Source organism: Haemaphysalis longicornis, unplaced genomic scaffold (genome assembly GCF_048455015.1).
Source record: "Haemaphysalis longicornis isolate Haplotype H1 unplaced genomic scaffold, Haemaphysalis longicornis Haplotype H1 scaffold_4, whole genome shotgun sequence".
NCBI classification, from domain to species: Eukaryota; Metazoa; Arthropoda; class Arachnida; order Ixodida; family Ixodidae; genus Haemaphysalis; species Haemaphysalis longicornis.
Window position 1 is genome coordinate 4,954,467 of NW_027526361.1, and position 22,711 is coordinate 4,977,177.

A 22,711-nucleotide genomic window follows, 5' to 3' on the forward strand; every position below is an offset into this window, starting at 1 on the left:
ATGAAACAAACGGCAACCCCGGACAATGAAGATCGCCTTTCCTCTTCTTCTTGTTCCCTCCTCCGCCCACGACCCGCTGCTTGATGCATGCGCAGCACGATGAAAGGGAGAGCATGGTCCCCGACACGCCGCGTTAGCCTGGCCGGCATATAAGGCTCGAACCCGGGAGAGTACGCCACCATAAGTCGGCCGGCTCGATACACTGTAGCGACTGCGTCAGTTACCGGAACAGCCTTCAGTGGACTAGCGCAGACACCAGCGAGGAATTGGACGCCATGGAAATGAAGGTACGACGGAAACCATAGGCCTCGCTTGCTTATTGACACTACCATTTACCCCCCCCCCCCTTTTTTTTGTTCCTTAACGTCTTTAGATTTTTCCCTTCGTTTACTTTTTTAATTTTTTTGCATAAGATGCCCGACTCGATTCCCCGTTGACCGTTACAGGCGCACAAAAGACGCGAGGTTGGTGCGCCGTCACGCTCTTCCTGCAGCCGATCGCCCGAGGTCGCGAGTTTGATCGACCACCCGGTGGACGTTTCTTGAATGGAGACGAAAAACATAAACGCTCTGCGTAGGAAATTTTTGGTGCATTCAATGGTTGTACACAAGTCCATAGCCGTCCAATACGGCGTGCCATAGTAGCCCAGCTGTAGCGTCGGTGCGTGAAAGGTCGAACTCCATTTTATTTCCCTCTGTTTAGTGTTTTTTTTTTCTTTTTGACCTGAAGGTATGTGAAGGATTCAAGTAACGAAATACCCCGCTGCGTGATTATTCTGTAAACTGTTTAATCGGCCTAGAACCCTTTCTATGTGTATGTCGCTGAGGCGAGTAACGCTGTTTCTGAAAGGGAAACTTGAGCTTTGAATTTAGGTTGCTTCTTTTTTATCATTCGTGCGATATATTTTTTGTAATTTTCTTCGTTCGTTTGTTTGGGCGATGGCGTCCTGTTTTTCACGCAAAGGGTGCAATGAGATTTTTTTCCACCTCATTTGTTTTCAATGTCCAGAAGCCGTATCTGCAACTCACGCAATCGCCATTTTGTCTTTATAGCGATAGCTCACTTATAAAACAGTTCTCTGCAGCTACACAAGCTTAGGCTCAGTAGCTGGCCTAGAAGCGTTGATTAGACCAGAACCCACGTGGCGGTACTCAATTAATCAGCCTATTGGAACTCCTAAATAGTTCTCAGAGACTCCTACTGTCTCTCACAAAACACTGCCTAGCTCCCAAAACTCTTTCCAAGGTTTAACGCATGTCTGTGAAACTAAAGCGAGGCATACAAAGAGTGACATGCACCTCTTCCAAATTCGAATGACCACGGGTTCGGTTCCCGGCCGCGGCGGCTGCTTTTCTGATGGAGGCGAAAAGCAAAAACGCCCGTGTGTACGAGATTTCGGCGCACGATAAAGATCCCCAGGTGGTCAAAATTAATCCGGAGCCCTCCACTACGGCGCGCCTCATCGCCTACGTTGCGTCGGCGCGTTAAACCCCACAATCAATCAATTCGAATGACCACTACAACCCGGGTAAGAATGGGAAGGTTGACCCTCTGTGAGATAGCGATATATCAATGCGGACTGCTCAGAAAAATTTTACGTCTTTCTAATTAGCTATTATTTGCTATCAATTCCGGATAACTAAAGTGGCGCGTAAGGTCAATATATTGCATGGCATGACTGACTTTCAAGGTAGCACTTCATAACAGGCCCGCTGCGGACCCTTCGTTACATACGGTGTGTTCAGCAAGTTTCCCAGGTGGCAATCGGTGCAATACTCCGAGAGCTGAGTGGCAGGGTTATGATTACAACGCCAGCACCGAGGATTTCGAGTGGCGACATTGCTCCGGGAAATGTCCGCTGTTGGTTTTTGGACAATCCCCCTAAGCTGCAATCTTCTAATCCCCCAAGCTAATGAACAATCCTCCGAAAGGCGGTCGGAACGGTTGATATGCGAGAAAAAAAGCGCTGCCTCGGTTCTCTTAGTGGGATATATATCTCTACTACCGGTGCGTTAATTTTATGACGTTCTGAAGACCCGCACTCACCGTGGATGCATTTTGCAACAGCCCAAGTGGTCACAGCTTCGATTCTGGACAGCGGCGGATACATTTAAAAAAAAACGCTGTATACAAGATGAAGTCGCATATGCGACAAACACCCATGTGCACGACAGTTGATGCCCATTGAAAAAATCAGGCTAGTAGGAATTAAGTTTCGCGAGTTAACTTATAAGCTCGCGAATTAAACACTGAATGCGAGTTCCGACGTTTTTATAGTTCACTATGATTTCGCCTTAGTTTGACCTAACTTCCTTTCTTTAGAGCCTTCACAATTCTTAAAGAAACCCTGCAACACTTTTTCCAACTTTTTTTTTTTAAATCCTAAATGCTCGCAGACCGTAGTCAACAAACATATCCACTACTTAGAATAGGGGCCAGAAATTACTGCTCTATGCTCATCAGATAACTTAGAAACTTGCTTAAAATATTTCCTCTCTTTCCCGGTCTTGGCGCTGTTCCTCGACCGCTGAAATTGCGTCATCACAGCGGTTTAGAGGCTATTGGCCGGCTTCCTTTCTCTTGCAGCAATGAACGAACGCATTTGATAGCCCCTTTCGACAGAAAGCCGCAAACGCAAAGCAGAAACGGAAGGCGTATCTGCTGCGAAGAGCAAATCACGCCATTTCGATCCGTGCTGGCGATAACTATAGCTTTCGCAGTGCTTCCAGACGCGAAGTAGAGAGCGAAAGCGTTTATCGTAAGGTATGCAGAGTCACTTTAACTGGCACTACCGAAATCTTGAAAATCAACAAGAATCACACGCCGTGTCTTTGGATTCGGGCGTCATGCCCTGAATTCCTTCTTGTTTTGATTCTTGTGATGCGTTGGTGATAGCTTTATGAAAATTCCCCGGCGTTGCTTTATTAAATTCGAGGCAGTCTTTGATTGTTTGATTGATTGGGGGGGAGCGGGTTTAACGCGCCGACGCAACGCAGGCGATGAGGCGCGCCGTAGTGGAGGGCTCCGGATTAGTTTAGACCACCTGGGGATCTTTAACGTGCGTCAAAATCTCATACACACGGGAGTTTTTGCTTTTCGCCTCCGTCATAAAAGCGGCCGCTTCGGCCGGGAATCTAACCCGCGACCTCGTGCTCAGCAGCACAACGCCTTAGCCACTGAGCCAACATGGCGGGTCGAGGCAATCTTTTATGAAGGTTGTTTGAAGACAGCGCATGCAATATAAATTGCGTTTCTACGTGACGATACAATTTCCTTGCGCTAGCAGATTTCCAAGATGAAGATACATTTGGCCCCGCGTAATGTCCACATACCGCATAGATTATTTTTCCACTATTCCTGAGCCAGCTGCTCTAGTTGAAATTGCAACACTGTGTTGCGCAAGTACGCACGGGAGTACACCCTGCGCAATTTCCCTAGGTTGCGCGAAAATCGGGCTTCGTTTTTTTTTACTCATAGTTACAGGCCCCATGACAGGGAATTGAGCAAGGGGGGCATTCGACAAGGCACAAAGAGATGAAGTACAACTTTCAGGAAGGAACAGCGCAACAAGAAAAAATATAAACGTAGTATACATATTTCAAGGTACAACGTGAGCGCCAAAATTTGAATGTATACGAAACTTGTTGCCTTTAGCACAGAGAAAAAGGGATACAGTTTGTAAAAATGAAAGACAACATAGCTATAAATTTCAATAATACGCAATGAACGGAAATTTGAGAACAGAGTAACAAAGCGTAGAACGTGAGTATCTGACGGCGAAGCGTTTCGGAATTACATGTATGTTATCAGGGAGGTGATTCCAGAGACGAACGGCATGAGGCCGGCCTGGTAAATCAAATGCATTATATTTACCGTATATGCGCGTGAAGCTGAACTGATTATGCAATCTGTGTGAAAAATAATAAGGTATTTGAAATTGCAGCCTGGTTCATTTATTAGTGAAAATATATTTGTGGAGCAGGCGCAGGTCAGCATAATTGCGGTGGTTATCTAACGGCGGCAGTACAAGTTCTAGTTTAATGTGTGTTATACTTGAGTTGGTATCGATCGTAGTTACGTCATATAAAGCGGACTGCTCTATTCTGAATTTGTTCTGCCATATTGATTAAGTAATTTTCGTGGGAAAACCAAATTGATGAGGCTAAGTCCAATTGCGGCAGAATGGATATTTGGAAAGCGAGTTTTCGAATGTTAGCAGGGGAATGTCGCAAGTTGCGGCGCAGGTAGCCAAGCGAACGTGATGCACATGGCTCATCTAGACGTGATGTGTGGGACTCGGGAAAGATTCGCTGTAAAAGTAACACCAAGGTACTTGTTGGAGTAAGTGTGAGAAAGTATAGTGTTATTCAAGTAATAGGAAAAATTTAGAATTTACATGTTTGCGGCTAAAGGACATCACCCCGCATTTTGTAAATAATTTCTTGGGCCATTTGTCACACCAGTTACAAATAAGGTTAAGATATGCTTGAATGGTTAAGTTGTCAGTATTCGAGCTAATAGGATGGCAGATCATACAATCGTCGGCAAAAAAAAAAAAAAAAACGCATGCAGCAAGTAATCTCGGAGGGTGATTCATTAGGCTGTTATTATATGTTAGTCATTATATGTTAGGCCTTGATGGCGACACCTTGACAAACGTCCTGAAGGGACAGAACGCTACAAAGGGGAAAAAGGAGCAACTAGTCTTGTACGCCTTTTATGTTCGATTTTCATTTAGTATACAATTGCCTCCGCCTCATATAAGGAGGTTCCTCTTACAATCGCTTGCTAGAGATGGCATCGTTGACAGATTTATTTATTTATTTATTTATTTATTTATTTATTTATTTATTTATTTATTTATTTATTTATTTATTTATTTATTTATTTATTTATTTATTTATTTATTTATTTATTTATTTATTTATTTATTTATTTATTTATTTATTTATTTATTTATTTATTTATTTATTTATTTATTTATTTATTTATTTATTTATTTATTTATTTATTTATTTATTTATTTATTTATTTATTTATTTATTTATTTATTTATTTATTTATTTATTTATTTATTTATTTATTTATTTATTTATTTATTTATTTATTTATTTATTTATTTATTTATTTATTTAAAATACCTTACAGGCCCGTGTTCAGGGCATTGAGTAAGGGGGGTAACAAAAGAAGGAGTTACAGATCATTCATTTTAAAATCATGAGTTAAAAAACACATCAGAACAACTTATGACGACAAGGTTCGCAATGCACGTGCAAGTTCGAAAACGATAACAAGAAAGGGAAAAGTCAATATCATATCGCACACACGTAAACTGTGCACAATCATTGCAAGTATACTGAATACTAACACGCTAGTAGGTAAACTAGACAACAACCAAAGATACCCAAATATGCGCAGACGAAGTGCACCAATCAGTTCCTGCAGTCTTGAGTATGCACAACGAAAAGAGCACGGGAAAAACGCAGAACATACTCGCGCGCGTAAAGACATTTCCAGCATGAAATGTTCGTACTCAGGTACAAAGTGCGACACTGGGGGAAAAAGGAAAAATAGAAAGCACGTGCTAGGACAGGTTGTTTTGGCCTTCCAGCAGAAAAAAAATGAAAGTTTAAGAGAGGGATACAGGACATGGCAGAAAAAAATGGGAGAACACTGGTGAGACCTCATTGAAAAAAGAGAGTGAGCAGTAATTGACGGAAAGTATTGTTGCCTGATACGGATGCGATGTTGTCTGGAAGACCATTCCACAAACGTATGGCGCGAGGAAGAGCAGATGAGTTGAACGAATCAGTTGAGCCATATAACCGCGTGAAACTTAGGTGATTATGCAATCTACGTGAAGTAATGGAAGGAACATCAAAGTGAAGTGGGGTTGGTCTATTGCTGTATACGTATTTGTGAAAGAGGCAGAGAAGGGAAATGTCGCGGCGAGTGATGAGCGGTTGAAGTGAAAGGTTGTGCTTAATTTGAGTTATGCTGCTGTGATAATCATGATTGCTTGAAATGAAACGGGCCGGCCTATTCTGAATCACTTCTAGCATATTAATTAAGTAGTTGTGGTGAGGGGACCATATAGAAGCGGCGAATTCAAGCTGTGGGCGTACGAAGGTTTGATACGCTAGTTGACGGACGTGAGTTGGACAGCTATGTAAACTACGGCGTAGATATCCTAAAGATTTGGAAGCTTTTGCGCTTCCATCACATTGCCACCATAATTATGGTGGCAATGTGATGAGACCAGGAGAGATTGGGCGTGAGATAGATTCCAAGGTACTTATAGGAAGATGCCTGTGACAGTGGCTGGTTATTGATAGTACAGCGATAGTTAGAAATGTTTTGCTTGCGCGTAAAGGAGAATATTTTGCATTTTTACGTGTTCAGTGACATTGGCCATTTTTTACACCAATCATTAATTTGATGAAGGTCGTTTTGCAGTGCTAAGTGGTCGTCGGGGGAGGATATAGGACAATATATTATGCAATCTTCTGCGAAAATTCGCATACAGGATGAAACGTTACTTGGCAGATCATTTATATAGATTAAGAACAATAGAGGGCCGAGAAGGCACCCTTGTGGTACGCCAGACGTTACGGGGGAAAGACAGTAGGGGGAATTGTTAATTACAGTAAACTGCTGACGAAATGAAAGAAAGTTACGAAGCCAGTTAAAGAGTCCAATCGAAGGGCAGATAATTTAGAAATTAGACGGCAATGTGCAGCATGATCGAAAGCTTTGGAAAAATCAAGAAAAATAGTCAGTCTGAAGGTTATTGTTCATGTTGGAGTGCAATTCTGTTGTTAGTTCTAGCAGCTGCGTTTCGCAAGAGAAACCTTTCCTGAATCCGTCTTGGTTGTGAAAGAAGAACTTATTAGATTGTAAGTGTCGGAAAACATGCGAAGCTATTATATGTTCAAGAAGTTTGCAGCAGATACAGTTAGGGAAATTGGACGGTAACTTTCGGGTGAATGCTTATTACCAGATTTAAACACAGGCACTATTTTACCAATAAACATCACCACTTCCACCACCACCCAATTTTCCAGTCGGAGGGGAGTTGACCTGTCGCTAAAGATTGTTTGAAAAGGTGATACAAAATGTTAACAGAAATAGAGGCGGTATTTTTAGGAATTTTAGAATTGATGTTGTCAATACCTGCTGAGGTGGAGAGCTTAAGGTTATTAACTAGATGTGCAATACCTTCGGCAGTTATTTCAATCGGTTCCATGTATGCGATGTCAAGTTCTGGAACGTATGGTACGTCAGAATGGTCTTCAAGGGTGAAAACAGATGAGCAAAATGCGTTAAATGCTGATGTGTAATGACTATCTGAGAGGGGAACATAGTCATTGTCTAGCAGATATATTTCTTGGCCATCATGTTCAGGGGAAACAAGGGACCAGAACTTTTTAGAATTTGATTTCAAAAGGGGCGGTAAATCGCCAGAGGAATATTTATGTTTAGCAGACTGTACGGGGGAACAGTAGTTTTTCAGGAAGTTTTTGTATGCCACGCAGAAGGTGTTTCATGGCGTTTAGCTGCGTGGTTTAAACGTTTATATTTATTTCTAAGCTGCCGGAGAGATTTCGGGAACCAGGGGTTCGATTTATCATTTTTTTACTTCGATGAGCGGCACATACTGATTAGCTAAAGCACATAATTTATCTCTGTACAGCACCCAGTTATCATTTACTGAACGATTGTCGAAAAATGGCAGGAATGTGTCAGTGTTGCGAGCGAGGGTAGTAGAACCGATTTCCAATTGCAAGGTGACTGAGGTTAGAGGTAGTTCGTTTATAGAAATATGCCCTAACACGAAACACGCCCGCACGTTCGCAGGTAACGAAAGCGTAAAGCGTTGGGGAGGGGGCGTTTAAAAAAGTGCCCCATGTTAGGGTACCGGGGTCATTCCCAGCACTTTGACATGGAGGCTATCTCAAGTGTAGACGTGCACTTTTGTGCCAGTGTCCGAACATGTTTTTGCGTTCTTTCCGCCACACATTTTGCCTTCGCAATAAATCTGATAGTTTTTAGTACCCACTTGGGTTAGTCCCACCTTTGGCAATGATGTTTTTTTAAGAGTGGGCAGATAGATTCATGAAAAAGAAACTGCGCTAGACTATAGGAGCCTTTCGCTTCATGGGGGAAAAAGATAGATGGTTACACCTCCCGATGACGTATTAAAGGATGTGCGAATCACAACAGCATTATAGCTATTGAACCTCTCCGACAACATTCTTGTTAATACTCGACCACACTTTGACCCTTGATTCCCATTACTCCAACGTAGAGAAAAATCCTGCGTTTTCCTTCGCCGGAAGGCACGCTGCCGGAAAGCATCGGCATTGTTGGCAATCGTAAAAGCACTGGCGTACGTGTTTAAGCAAAATCTTGCATCGTAGATTCGAACTAAAGGAAAGGAGAGAATGTAAAAGAGAAGCATGGCTTCGTGGGCGTCTTGTAACCAATCCTTTTGGGGATATTTTTATGCTCTATAGAAGCATGTATATAAGCTCAGAATGGTTGACATTGAGTTGTCATTTGGTCGGTTTGAACATTACCTTGACATGGAACGCACAGGAAGCTACTTTTCTGCCTCGTTTGCTCGCGTCTTGCGGGGATATTTCGTTGGTTTTCTTTTACATAGGCAGGCGCCAATAGTTCGTTATAGGGAGTATACTTTTGTAGTGAGTGTACTTTTACCAGCGTGTATTAGTCACCGCGTGAGCCTTGTGCCCATACCAGTGGCGTGTTTAACACATCGGAAATTTGGACGATCGAAACCCACACCCCTATGTTTTTGAGCCAGTAGTCATAAATCTACTTGGTCACGAGTCCTCGGCGAAAACAAGTTATGATTGAGGGTTTTGTGTTAAAGTTTTGTGGGCTGTTTTATGGCCTAAGAGGCACAAATGAAATTTGAAAATTCGAAAGGATAATTGCGGGTTTCGCTTACGCCACACCTCACAGAACAGGTGTGGCGTACCTGAGAGCCCCGGATTAATTTCAGTTACCTCATCTTTAACGTGCGCCGATATCTTGGCACATGGTAGTTTCAGTTTTTCGCCTCCGTCGAACGAACGGCCGCTGCGGTCGCGATCGAAGCCGCGCCTCGGGCTCTGCAGCTGAACACCTTAGCCACACAAGTAAAGTTTCCCACTTATTGTAGATTTCGGCGTGACTCCAAATAGCAGCCCCCAAAAATACACCCCCGTTGCTGCTCCGGACCGATGACTACCTGCACATGATATATGACTCATGACTAATGGCACATGACACGTATCCACTCGACATATTTACAATAAGTGTCAAAGCGAGTATCTTGCTAGTTTACTATAAAGGCTATTAGCACGAAGTTTGGCAGGTGCATCATAGGAAATGATTTTCAACATGCACTTTGCACCTTCCCTCGTAATTGTTTAGAAAAATATGTCGATTCGTTTTTAGCCAGAAATTCAAATTGTGAGAGTTTACTTTAAGGGCATGTAGCATCATATCGGTGGTCCATTGTTGGTATTCTTACAACTGCGTTAAGCGCGCACGCACAGGCGCTGAAGAAACAACAACAACAAAAATCTAGGACTTCTCACCGAGGCAAATCCTTCATTTAAATTTGCACTGACGACTGGAATCGTTAGCTTCAGTTCATTCTATGATTTAGCGTGCAGCGTAACGAACGAAAGAGGAGGAATTCAGGCATACAACACATGGAACACGAGTGGTGCGTTGCCGTGTTCATCAGAACCCTGCCGCGTCGACCTCGCTGTATTGTGTGTTGATACGACTCGCATGCTTAATTTTTTCGCGGCAGTGGCTAAGGCGTTGCGCTGCTGAGCACGAGGTCGTGGGTTCGATTCCCGGCCGCGGCGGTCGCTTTTCTGATGGAGGCGAAAAGCAAAAATGCCCGTGTGTACGAGATTTCGGCGCACGATAAAGATCCCCAGGTGGTCAAAATTAATCCGGAGCCCTCCACTACGGCGCGCCTCATCGCCTGCGTTGCGTCGGCGCGTTAAACCCCACCATCAATCAAAATCTTTTTCGCGGCAGTAGTATGTTATGGTCCGCTTCGCCAGCCTTAATTCGAATTCAACGGACAGAAAAAAAACTACCAAAGCTGTTCTAACGTCACATTATAGCGACATGGCTAATGAAAAAAAAAAGGTATTTTGCATAGGGACTGAGTAGAGCTATCGAATTATCCTCGTATTCAAATTAAGAGGTTCAAATGAGCAAGACTTTGCTGCACCAAGTAAGCCTGGAGTACTTACCTGGTTGGTTAAAAAACCGTTAGAAACCCGGTTTTTTAAAGCTTCGTTGGGGGTAAATATATCACCCAAAACTGAGGAACCCCAATCGGTCGCGGATACCAACATTTATTCTGGTCAGGCAGCGTCTCGTACCACGCGCGTGGTACGAGACATGCCCCCCTCGCAGTGGCTCCTGCCACGCGAGACGTCATAATGACGTCCTAACAATAATAATTGTCATTATTTTGTGTAGTGTAGTACGAATTACACATTTTTTTTAATTTGTAGTACAAATTACCACGCCATTCAACTGCTAAAACTTTTCTAAACAAACAATTTTTGTTCTTGCGGGAGCAGCCGGCGCTGCTGCTGCTGCAGCCGTATCGCGTACGTGAAGTCGCGTATCCGCAAGCGGGACGAAGCATAAGGACGAAGCTCCGATTTTGTTCTGCCGACAACGTAGACAAACCGAAGTTCACACTGTTATAAGCACTATCTGAAAACGTGAGAAAGTTGCTTGCGATTAAGCGTTGTGTAGGGACCCACACAGCCTTTCCAGACGGCAGCAAAATAGCCGCTCTCGAGTAATGTTAACCTGTGACCGCTTGGTTATGCTTCGTATAGGCCGATGGTACCTGCGTACAGTTTCAGCGTACGTGAGACGACATCGCACAGCCGAACAAGCTACGTTCCGCATAAGAAAAGACACCGTCCGAGCGTAATTCTGTGAACCTTCCGATGCATGTCGGCGAGGCGGCATCTGCTATCACCACGGCCAGTTCAGAATGCATAAATTGGTGACCTGAAATCGCGGTGTCTGTTCTAGAAATGAAGACAACTTAGCAGCGCCAAGAGATAATCGGAATGTACAGTGGTGAGGACGAATGGTAGTGGCGGCAACTGTTTTTGATTGATTGATTGATTGATTGATTGATTGATTGATTGATTGATTGATTGATTGATTGATTGTGGGGTTTAACGCGCCGACGCAACGCAGGCGATGAGGCGCGCCGTAGTGGAGCGCTCCGGATTAATTTTGACCACCTGGGGATCTTTATCGTGCGCCGAAATCTCGTACACACGGGCGTTTTTGCTTTTCGCCTCCATCAGAAAAGCGGCCGCCGCGGCCGGGAATCGAACCCGCGACCTTGTGCTCAGCCGGCAACTGTTTTTTACTAGGCACATGTGCGCATTACAATTACAAACAGTCGCGCCAAGGATAGGAAAGGTAATCTTTGGTGTCCCCACACATGTACCGCGTACGTACCACTACAGTAGATCTCCTCTTGAGAAATATTAACAAGAAAAACCACCAAAAATCAGGAAGTTCTTATTTCTAGTAGACGAAATTGTAGCTCAAAATTTGTTTTACACCCAGGATACGTCTTGTGAGCAGAAAAGACTTGTGAGCATGCGCCACAAGCATCACAATTGCATGATATTCAGCGCTTAAAAAGATTTCCTAGTAGAATACATGATTCTACGACATTTTAGTACCTGGGTCCTTCAAAAGGTACACTAGCTAGGCGCTTAATCTCATAGCTACTGCTCTGGTATAACTTTCACGTCTCACTGTATATCCTGTGGTATACGCTATGTTGGCCAGACTTCACTGAGTCCCTTCATGCAAAGGAAGTTAATTCAGGACACACGGACAACAGGGTCAGAGAAGAGGCTGTACACACGGTAATAGGAAGGGTGTACACTTGGCCGACCATCATGTCTAATACACATACATGCACTCCAGCATAGGAAAACCGGTTCTGCGCAGGCTCAATAATCAACCTCAAAGAGAATCTTAAGATGTGCCTGGAACGTGAAAGCATCTAGGGATTGTTTGTGTACACAGGTATAAGCAGCGAGCACGCTGCAAATATAATTGATAGGCAAACGTCAAGGCTGTCATGGGGCAAGTTAACTGAAAAGAAATGGTGAAAAACATCCCCATTTCAAACTGCATTGATGTAATATGGGCAGGAGTTATGTCGTATAGACATGCACTATAAACACAGTCATCAGTATGCTAACTCTACGTAAACACTCAAGTGATATGATCAAATGGAACCAGAGGCCCCACTGCAATCGCCCAGTTATGTTTCTTTGCAGTGGATTAGGTCGGCGGCTGGTAGTCGCACAAGCAAGATTCTGTGATGGCATAGAGAAATAGCTGGAAAGTAGCTATGGAGCTCCGACTGCTTTACGCATTTTCTGTAATACGAATTATTTGTTTGAAGTTTGCAATAAAATTTATGTTAGTCTTTTTAATGAACGAAACTTTTCGTGGCCACAAAAAAGTGGTCGATAAACAAATGCTCACTTGCTTTGGTGGCTTGTAACGATTCACTACAATTTCCCATGGCCAACCCAAGGAATCCATGGCTCGTACACTGCAGGGTAGTGCTAGTCTCCAAAAACATTTCATAGGTGGACTGGAGACCAGCGCAGCCCACAGGGTCAATGGGTGGAAACCAGTAGCCCACCCACACAGCGCCATGAAACAGCCAATGGAGTGAGTCTCTGCTAAGTATTAAGCAGGTTCAAAGGGTAGGTTTGCATTGATAGATTTTTATGCAAAACATTCACTGTGCGTGGATTAACTATTTAGGGTGCACAATAGTTTTTTTTTTATTTCGGACAGTTCTCGAAGGGTTGCCTAGATGTTCTTTTACAAAAAAAAGTGAAAACTCTCAGGGATCTCAAAAACATTGTTTAGCCTCTCCAGCAATCGTCCAAGCCCGAGGGAACTCGGCTGATAGTTGGTGCCGACTGTCGTCCTCGCTTGCTAGCTCCCTGAGCAAGCACATGAATGTAGTGAATAAGAAAGATGGTGACCAAAGTGAGAAGAGAAGGTGGATCCTGTACAACAGCCCTTGATCATCTAAACAGCAGAAAAGAGCGCCGATGACTCACAGTCTAGAGCTGGGTCGTTAAAATACCTTTTGACATACATGTACAGGGCATTTACAAACTTTTCTCCAGAAAATCTTATGATTACACACAATCCCTCCATGGAAGGGGTTTGTTTCTGACAAGGTGGTTGAAATTTGTTATTAGTAACAACATAAACTTATCATTTGTCCCTTTCATTCAGCACTCTTACGAGCTTCGTTTTAAAAACCTTGCTGTTTCTATTTCAGGCATAAATGAACTACTTATGCAATATTCTCTTATTTACGTATGTTCGAAGTAAACTGTGTTATACTGTAAAATCTGCTGTGCCGAGGGCATGCAAGTGTAACATTCTTCAATGGTGTAATGTGCGAAACATGAAGCTCAGTGCTGATAAACTTAAATCAGGGAAAATAAAGCTTCCCATATTGCTTCTTTATTTTTGTATTTATTCTCTCCACCAAATACCTTGGTAGTAACTCAACTAAGCTCACCTTTTCCCTAGGACTTTATTATTGTTGTGCTCTGCAATTATACATTCTCAGCTGGAGCATGTCTGCTTAACTCAGGCCCCAACCATACTTTGCTATTTCACAATTGCAGCTGTCTGAAATGTTGCTGTTTAGGTTTTGCCAATGATTTCCAACAGGCTACTTATGTCAAAACTATTTTATACCTTTAATTGCTATTTACAGCAAACAGTATTCTATCATTTTTCATAACACATTTTGTTGTAACCTCACTCAATGATTTTGTTACCCTGCCAGCCTGGTTCATTATTCTTGGCATGAACATAAATGCATTATTGCAATACATTCACATGCCCATCTTGCAGCAAATCTGCAGTGACAGACACCAGACGTTTTGGCTTTCCAGCGTAGCTTTGGTGTCAGCAAAAGGGAATCTTTTTTCTTGGCTCCTCTGCAGCGCTTTGTAGTCATGCAAAACGATCACTGGCTGGTTTGGCTTTCCCGCAGGACTCTAGTGTAGTGCAAAAAAGGTATCACTTGCTTATTCCTTTTTTATGCTTGTTTTAATGCAGTGCATCTTCCAGAAAAACCCTGGCATTTTGTTTGGAAATGGAGCTTCACACCACCGACTGTGCAGAGAAAGTAGAGCTACTCACTCACTTTTTGCATAGCCACGGAAGTTTGGCAGATCACTTGTCATTGACAAGCAAGTCTTCAAAAACTTAAAACGAGCGCAGAGGACGAGGACACAGAAACACAGTAGACGGGACGAGCGCTCACTACAAACAATTTTATTTCGAACCCTCCCCTGCATATAAACGTCACCACCACGGAGGCGTGCTTGCGCACAGACCACCTGAAGCGCAAGCCACATGCGCGCTACCGATTGCGACATAAAAGGCGGAACTCAGGCGCAGGCGCGCCTCTGTGGTGTTGACGTTTATATGCAGAGGAGGGTTCGCAATAAAATTGTTGGTAGTGAGCGCTCGTCCCGTCTACGGTGTTTCTGTGTCCTCGTCCTTTGCGCTCGTTTTAAGTTTTTGAAGCCATGAACCAACACGTCCAACAAAGCATTTTATTATGACAAGCAAGTGTTTGATTTCTGGCTTAAAGGGGCACTGACACAAAAATTTTGCATCTTGTTTTTTTTTTTTTTTGTTGCGATAAGTAGCTAGTGACCTACTTATAACCTGTAGAAACCTCCTTTGCTTCAGCGTGCGACGGTTGTTTAATTAGAGGCATTTTCAATGCGGCCAGTCGCAGTTTCGGTTTCAGCGAGTGCCGCGAAACGATGGATTTTGTGTGAACAAAGCTGACCACGTGACCGTCAGAGGAATATCACAGAGCAGAGCCGCCGTACCACTGTTGAATCCGCATCGACGGCAGTTTCTGCGAATGCCCCCACGTACTGATCTCGTGAGGCGCTTAATTAAAAAGCGACCGTGGATGTGACGCAGGCGCTGCGAGTGCAAATGTTACCGTGGCTAAAGAACGACGCGCGACGCTCGAGACGGTGGGTGGCAAGACGCGCGCTTGGAGCAGCCGGCCGGTCTGCCTACAGGTCCGCCTACAGATGTGTTCTGCTTAGCACTACGGCGGATATTCGAGTGCCGCTCTCGTAAGCGGTGCAGATGACAATTTTTAATGCAACCCGCCATCGCATCATTACTCCTTTCTCATGTAAGCCACCATGGTCGGGACTTGGGGACAATTTCGTGCAGCGGTAACAAGCTATCACTCGAGCTACCTGCGCCGGCCTGGGCCACTTCGCGGCCGTGGCCGCCGCCTGCACAGCGACCGTGCGGCTAGCTCAGTGGGCTTTTCGTGCCTCCGGCGCGTTTTCGCATCCAATGGTAATAAACAGTAATAGAAACAGAGTGCCTGGAATCGCTGTAGAACTTTGGTCGCGGCCAGCTGCCCGATGAGCTGACGAAATCACGGCGCCTCCGCCGCCAACGATCGGGTCGTTCGTTCTCGAGAGCAGAACCTCCGCCCTCCGGCCCTCCGATTGGAGCGGCGAGCCGGGCGAGCCGGCGAAAAACGCCGGCAGTGCGGAAGCGGCAAACACAAACTCGTGACGTGTTTGGATGTTGTTTATTTACACAATATTCTCGGGATGTCGATTGCGCGTGGTCCTCTGCTGGCTGCTCGGTTGCGTTTCGCACACTTTAAAATTGATTTTAAATATGTTCTAGGCTGTGTTCTAGGCTGTGATATTTTGCAGATGATGTAAATGTGTTCCCACCAATCTATCTCCGAAGTTATCTCGCCTTCAAAATTTTGTGTCAGTGCCCCTTTAAGGTGCGACGCTGGGATAGTTTACTAGTTGGAGGGGGGGGGGGGGAACACAGCGCTGATAAACGGTACTGAAGTACTAGGAAAGGTGCCGGGATCAACATGGTTTCCATGTGTTGGCAGCTTTTTTGTCCAGTGTTTTTCATGAATATTTGCCAGGGGGCCTTAACATGGCCTGCTTTTGTGTAACAAAAATGTCAACAGTGTAGCACTTATCAATGCTCGCATGCTGCTCATTGATACCAGAGCAAAAGTACGTTCAGCAGTCATTTTATTTTTAAAGCCAACCATGATCCATACACCTTCCAGCTGTAATGCAACTTTTACAAACACCGACAGACATTCACATCCACGCAGGTGGCCTTGGCTCCAGTTCTTGCACAAGGTATCAAGAAGTACTCTCGGGAACGGGCAATGTCAAGCTCGACACCAACCATTTCCCCGTAGTTGTACTTGATAAACTTTTTCTAAAGCCTGTTGACTTAAAGGATTGTTTAAATGCCCGTTTTGTGAAAGAAAAAAAATACAGCTGACGGGCACACAACACACAACCCGTGAATCTGCTTTCTAGTAGCCGGCTTCTGACGAGACTTTCACCATGGTAAACAAAATGTGGGACATTTTGTTATGCCAGTTACCACTAAGTAAATCCACTTCAGCAATTTTCCAAAGCAGTTCACACAGTGCGGAGTTAAAAAGCAATAGAATGTGAAACATCCCCTCACAATTGGAAACTCTTCCTGTTCACTACCCCAAAGGCTTGGGCAGCAGACACTTAAAGGAGCCATGAAGAGAAAATGCAAGTTGGTTTTATTCGATAGATTTCGTGTTTTATAGTGCCCCCAGCGCTTGTCCGGATACAAACGGTGCTTTATTCACTGAGAAATTAAACAATTTAGGTTAAAATTTTGATTTTCCCGCTCAATCGTGCGTTTTCGTGGTCCCAAATGACATCACAGGAACCGACCGCTCTGCAGCCTAGAGTACCTTCATTCACGCATCCGCCGTACAGGGTAGAGACACGTATATGCTGGCGCCGCCATTTTCCGTTGCTCGCTCGCCGCCGAAGCAAGTCATTGTGTCAAAACCGCGCTAAAATTATCGCCGCAACGCGGTTTACTGAAGAAGTTTGAATCATATTGTCTGTTTCGCGTTGCTAGGTCTCGTGGGAAACGAAAAGAATAACGCGTTGAGCCCGTTGGCCCAATTGCGGCGGCACGGGACCGTTCAAAGGTTGTCTCCACCCTGTACAGCGGTGTTGGTTTGTTCCCGCGTTTCTTTACGTTCCGTAACCTAGATGGCGCCACCATACCATGGCAAGCGTTTGGTTTGTTTTTGCCCGCATTTAAACCTGGCTTGTTTTTGTTCTGGGAGAAAATATTCGTTCCCTGAAACAGTGCTCGCTCGACAAATGGGGTCACGTAAGACACCGTTGCTTGCGTCAATCGGCCAGTGTCGTCTGAGACAACCCCAAGCCCCGTAGTGCTGTGCAGCTAAACCAAGCATGCTGTGCGCAGTACGAACAGCAGAACGCATCAGTACTTCTATGTTTACATGTGCTTTCGTAACTTCCACTGTTTGTCCCATCATTCTTATTGCTTTGTAAAGAATGTGCCCTAAATTTAAGCGCAAATCGCTCGTTCGTCTAGTTTGTAAGCTCTACCTAATTTGCGTCTGCTTCTGCCAGCCTCCGCCAATCGCAGAGCTTAGCTCATGTGGCATCATAGGTTCTGTTGCGGGAAATGAGCTGGTGGGTCGCATGACCATTCCCGTTTTTCCTAATTATGTAGCTTATTTGAGCGAAGTTTACGTTAAAAGTGGTGTCAGTATGATTCTAACGAGACAATCTTTTGAATGAACCAAACTTGTGTTTTCTCTTCATGGCTCCTTTAAGCACGCTTCACCAGCTGTGAATACAAGCATTAGTGTCAAGTTGAATTTCGCAGAGTGCTTGGGATGCGCATATAGATGTCACAGCCACTTGGAATTTGGGGATAGACTGCAAGCCTCTGAGATAAGCTCTCATCATCATTAGCCCATCATGATGAGAGTGAATCGAAGTATTGTGGCTGGTTATGTTCCATTCCAACCAAGCCAAACACAAGAATAAAGAAGGAACGATCCTATCAAAATACATACTCAAAGCAGATGCAGGAGGAAGTTTTGTTGCCTAATCAGGTTAGAGGAGGCGACAGGCACAGAGCAAAGGAAAGGGAAATAAAAGCCAAGCAGTAATTGTGAACGAAATCCTGTGGTGCTAGCATACAGTCAACTGGCGAGGCTGAAAGGCTATCCTATCCATCATTTGCCACTTCTTTACATCCATTTGAGCAGATAAGAACTTTTCATCAAACTTGCTAGCTGGCAGTACCACGTACCCTCTGTGGTTAATTTCAAGGTAGACAAAACGCTACAAATCTGTTTTGGGTGTTTTCAATAATGGCTGCTTACAGGTTGCTTAAAATTCGCAGCTCATTTCAAGTCTTGCCTATATCATTTCATGAAGACTTTCCAAGTTGAAAGCACAATGGTACTCGAAGCAACAAATTTGAGCATAGATGAACACTAACTCAACTGTCACTTGTTTGCCTTATGCACACCAGACTTCAAAGGACTATTTAGCAGCACACCAGACTTCAAAGGATTATTTAGCAGAAGTGCCAAACTTCGCCCACACGGTTATCTTATCGGCTGCACTTCTCCTATACTTGCACAGTTGGAGCTTGAGCCGCCTTGCACAAGAAGCAAGCCAGTCAGCGAATGGTTTCAGCGGTATCTTGAGTAGATGTCCATGGACGGGCAGTTGGGCTCCACCCACGGAAGTGAAGCTGTGCTCCCTGAACGGATTCTGCAGCGCCGCGTGCACAGATCGTTTCCGCGGAGTAGTCGGGATACACTTCTCGGCGATAGTAGTACTGCCCCGCGGGAAAAATTGCACGGATTCCGTTTGATGATGCCACGCGCTACCTGACGACACTCGATTCGTGCACACGCTCACACTGCGTCGCTCGCGTTGTCATGTCATCAAATACAGCTAACTCGTTAGCCACGGCGCGATGCGATGGAAAATACTGATCCCTACGTTTTATTATTGAGCCACCAGAATCAGAACACAAGGCTTGGCACGGAAGAAGCGAGGCACAAGTAGACAACGAATGCAGGCGCGTAAAGCCGATGGCACGCGAACTGCAAGACAACATGAAGCTTACAAAATATTGAACGACAACACGACAGTTCTAGGAGCATGTAAAAAGAGGGGCGAAGCAGCGTGCAGAAAAGGATGCGTTAGGCTTACCAAGGTGTGCAACAGCAAGTTCACGAAAAATACCCAATCTACTAAATAATTACAAGCACACCGCCAAACAAGAAAAAAAATTGGCCGCGTATCTGCTCCTTTCGTTGCAAATGCCGTCAAAATACGATAGTCTTTATCGGCTTTTGCAAAGTAAATGCCTCCCTTCACTTTCCCGCTCACCTCTCATGTTGTTCCTCTTGCGTCGCGCTCCCCCCAAGGTAAAGACGCCAAAGGTTTGCTTAAATCCTTTTAAATTTCCCGCGTTCCACTGCTCCAAACCGGGTGTCTCGATGCGAACGCTGCCGTACGGCGAAGACGCGCGTTGATCTAGGCGCCCTACTTCAACCTTTATAGAACCGCGTTTCCCTACTCCACGTGCGTTGCAAGCAGAGCGTGGAACCTATCTAGTGGAACCTTGCGTAACTGTTGCCGGTTGATTTCTTAAAATGGCGCCAGAAGCTATAGTGGCGCGGGCGACAGCAGGCGACGGCGGAGTGAATTCTTTTTCTGCAGTTGATGAAGTATTTAGTTCGCAAAAGTCAAGCATGTTTGATTTTTTTATAAAGGAACACTGCAAATATCACTTCTGTATTGATTTGTTGTCTCATATTTGCGTAATGTCTTGTTCTTCTTCAACAATGTTGACAAGTAGGAACATTACACTGGACATAGACGGGTAGATTTAGCTGTGACTATATAAGACTATTGCGCAGGCCTTGTTTTGTTTTGTCCGGGTGGCTGAATCGAGTCAGACAGACAGACATACATACAGACAGACAGACATACAGACAGACCAAAATTTCTGGGTTTAAGTAGCCCAAGAAAGACCATCGTCTTTAAAAGCGCCGCGAGGCAGTCGAGGACGTAAGGATGCGTCAGGCCTGCCATTCGAACCACGGGCGGAGAACATCGGGACACAAGACGTGAACACCGTGCTGCCGTTGTCGTTAGCACAAAAAAGCGACATCAAATGACGTAAATATGACGTATATTTTGTGACGTTCAGGAAGTCACGTGATTACTTTAGCTTGACGTCCCTTCTGCGTGGCAGCAGCCACCGCGAGGGGGGCGTGTCTCGTACCACGCGCGTAGCACGAGCCTTACCCTTCTGGTAATGTTGGCGGGTGCTACTGAGACACATGTGATCTACCCTTCTCGTCTTTTTGTTACAATTCATTTTTCAAGGACAGAATGCAACGTGTGCTTCACTTGCGCCCGTCAATTTTCGCAGGTTGTCCTCGCCTTCGCCGCAGTGCTGCTTGCTGCGGCATGCACAGTCGACGCCGAAAACGCCGCCTACAACAGCGGCGCCTACAACCCGGCGCTGTATAGGGGCGGATACGCGGGTGACTACTACAACAGGGACAGCTACAACCGTCGGCGTTACTCCGATCCTTACTACGGATCCTATGGCGGTGCCTACGGATCCTACAACCGCTACGGAGCCCGATCACCCTACGGGTACTCACCTGGCTACACGGGCTCACCTGGCTACACAGGAGCCTACACGGGCGCCTACAACAGACCCTACAGTGGCGCCTACGGTGGCTACGGTGCCTATAGAGGCTACGGAGCTTCCGGAGGCTACGCAGGCTACTCTGGTTACGCTGACGGTCGCTACGGACGATACGGCGCGAACCGCTACTCCGGGGCCTACAATCCGTACGGAACGTACAGAAGCGGCCTCTTTGACAACCGCTACGACAATTACATGTACCAGCGCGGCTACAACGGCGATTACGGGTCTCATGGACTTTATGGGCACCGTTCGCCTCACGGCTACAGCTACGGATACACCACCCCTCAGAGCCAAGTTTACAGCTCGGCTGGTTACAAAGCTTAAGAGCGCGCTGCGGACCGGAGAGCTCCTGATATCTTCGTGGAGCACTACATTGGTAGAAAGCCGACAAATGCTTTACCGATTTCTTCCGCGCAACGTTCAAATGTTGTTTCGATTGTTAGTAAGTTGTTGATGTTTTTCACTCTGTAAACGATATATTATATTTCGTTGTTTGGTATCAGTACGGCCTTGCGGCTGTATAAGTTTGTGAACAAGTTAGACTACATGGGATTGTTGAAGTACTCATTTTATGAGTATGTTTTCTGAAACAGCGCGAAATAAATACGTGCTCTCCAGTTTACTTGCGATTTTCTTCGTGTTTTGTCGTCAGTGTGATCCATGGAGGAAACCTGACCACAGAGGAAGTATTCAAATCTGGGTTAAAAATTTGTTATCGAATAAAAATGAAAAGTATATACTAAAGAGGGCCATCATGTCGGATGCAGACTGTAAAACCAATTAATTGATCCTTATCTCCCACTGCCAAGCCTGCCCCCTCATTCCCGAAGGCACGCCGAGCACACATAAATGTTTTTTTTTTTTTTAACTTCCATGCAAATATTCCAGGTAACGCTCACGGACGAAGCACAAATGACTGCAAATACTATAGGTTCGCCAGTGTTAAATTTCGAATCTGTTCGCCCATGAGACGGCAGTGTGGAAATGTTTTCTCTCACCTTACCAAGGGTATGCGCCTATTGCTTCTTACGCATAGCTCATGAAAGCATTTGTGGGTAAGACTTCAGCCAGTAGCCACCGGCCAACCTAAACCACCACCTACAATTTTCAACATTTGTACCACAATTAACGCAAAATTACCTTCAAAGTTACTTTATTTTATCCTTGGAAAACCAGGTTGATCTTGACTCACGGGTCAAAAATAACGCAATCGCAGCGCGTTAAACCTACACTCTTTTTTTGACCTCTGTTGTCCCTTGAAGTAATTTGAAACGTAAAAATATACTCTGCTCGTACCATAGTCGGCTCGGTATCTTTCGTAAAAGTATGTTTCTTAAACTGGAATTGGATGGAGGCTGCGTCTCAGCTGTTTCCTGTCCCCTGTCAGCTGTCTCAGCTGTCCCCTCCCCAATCCTCCCACGAAAACGCACTCATTTGAGCAACCCCTATTTAATAAGATATGAATATAGAGTAGAAATTTGTTCAGAGCTCTCATATCACAATACCCCCCCCCCCCCCCTCCTCAAAGTCTGCCGATCCGCCTTGCTGTTTCACGCACTGGCACTCGCTGGAGGAGACCGAAAAGCTCTCAATTTTTCGCCTCCATCCTGGTGTAAAAAGCAACAAAAGAAAATACAAAACAAGGAAAGCATATTGTATATAAAAAGAATCAACAGTTTAGTGTCCTCGTCAAGCGCTTACTGACGAAAAAATCTGTCAAACAGTAATTATAAGTACTGTAATGGCCTACCTTTTGGTTGCTATAAATTAAGATTAAAGGAGCCATGAAGAGAAAACACTAGTTTGGTTGATTCGAAAGATTGCCTCGTTAGAACCATACTGACACCACTTTTAACACAAACTTCGCTCAAATAAGCTACATAATTAGGAAAAAAGGAAATGACCATGCTACCCACCAGCTCATTTTCCGCAACAGAACCTATGATGTCACTCGAGAATGCTCTGCGATTGGCGGAGG

At 44.8% G+C, this 22,711-nt stretch overlaps 1 protein-coding gene across 1 annotated transcript; it reads left to right on the plus strand.

Annotated features, from left to right (window-relative positions):
- The first annotated feature begins 37 nt into the window (after positions 1-37).
- On the plus strand, positions 38-21,355 carry LOC144180260 (uncharacterized). The gene is made up of 2 exons (XM_077708637.1): positions 38-287; positions 20,446-21,355. Exons 1-2 carry the CDS (start codon positions 276-278, stop codon positions 21,055-21,057), a joined length of 624 nt encoding a protein of 207 aa, XP_077564763.1. The 5' UTR covers positions 38-275; the 3' UTR covers positions 21,058-21,355.
- The last annotated feature ends 1,356 nt before the right edge of the window (positions 21,356-22,711 follow it).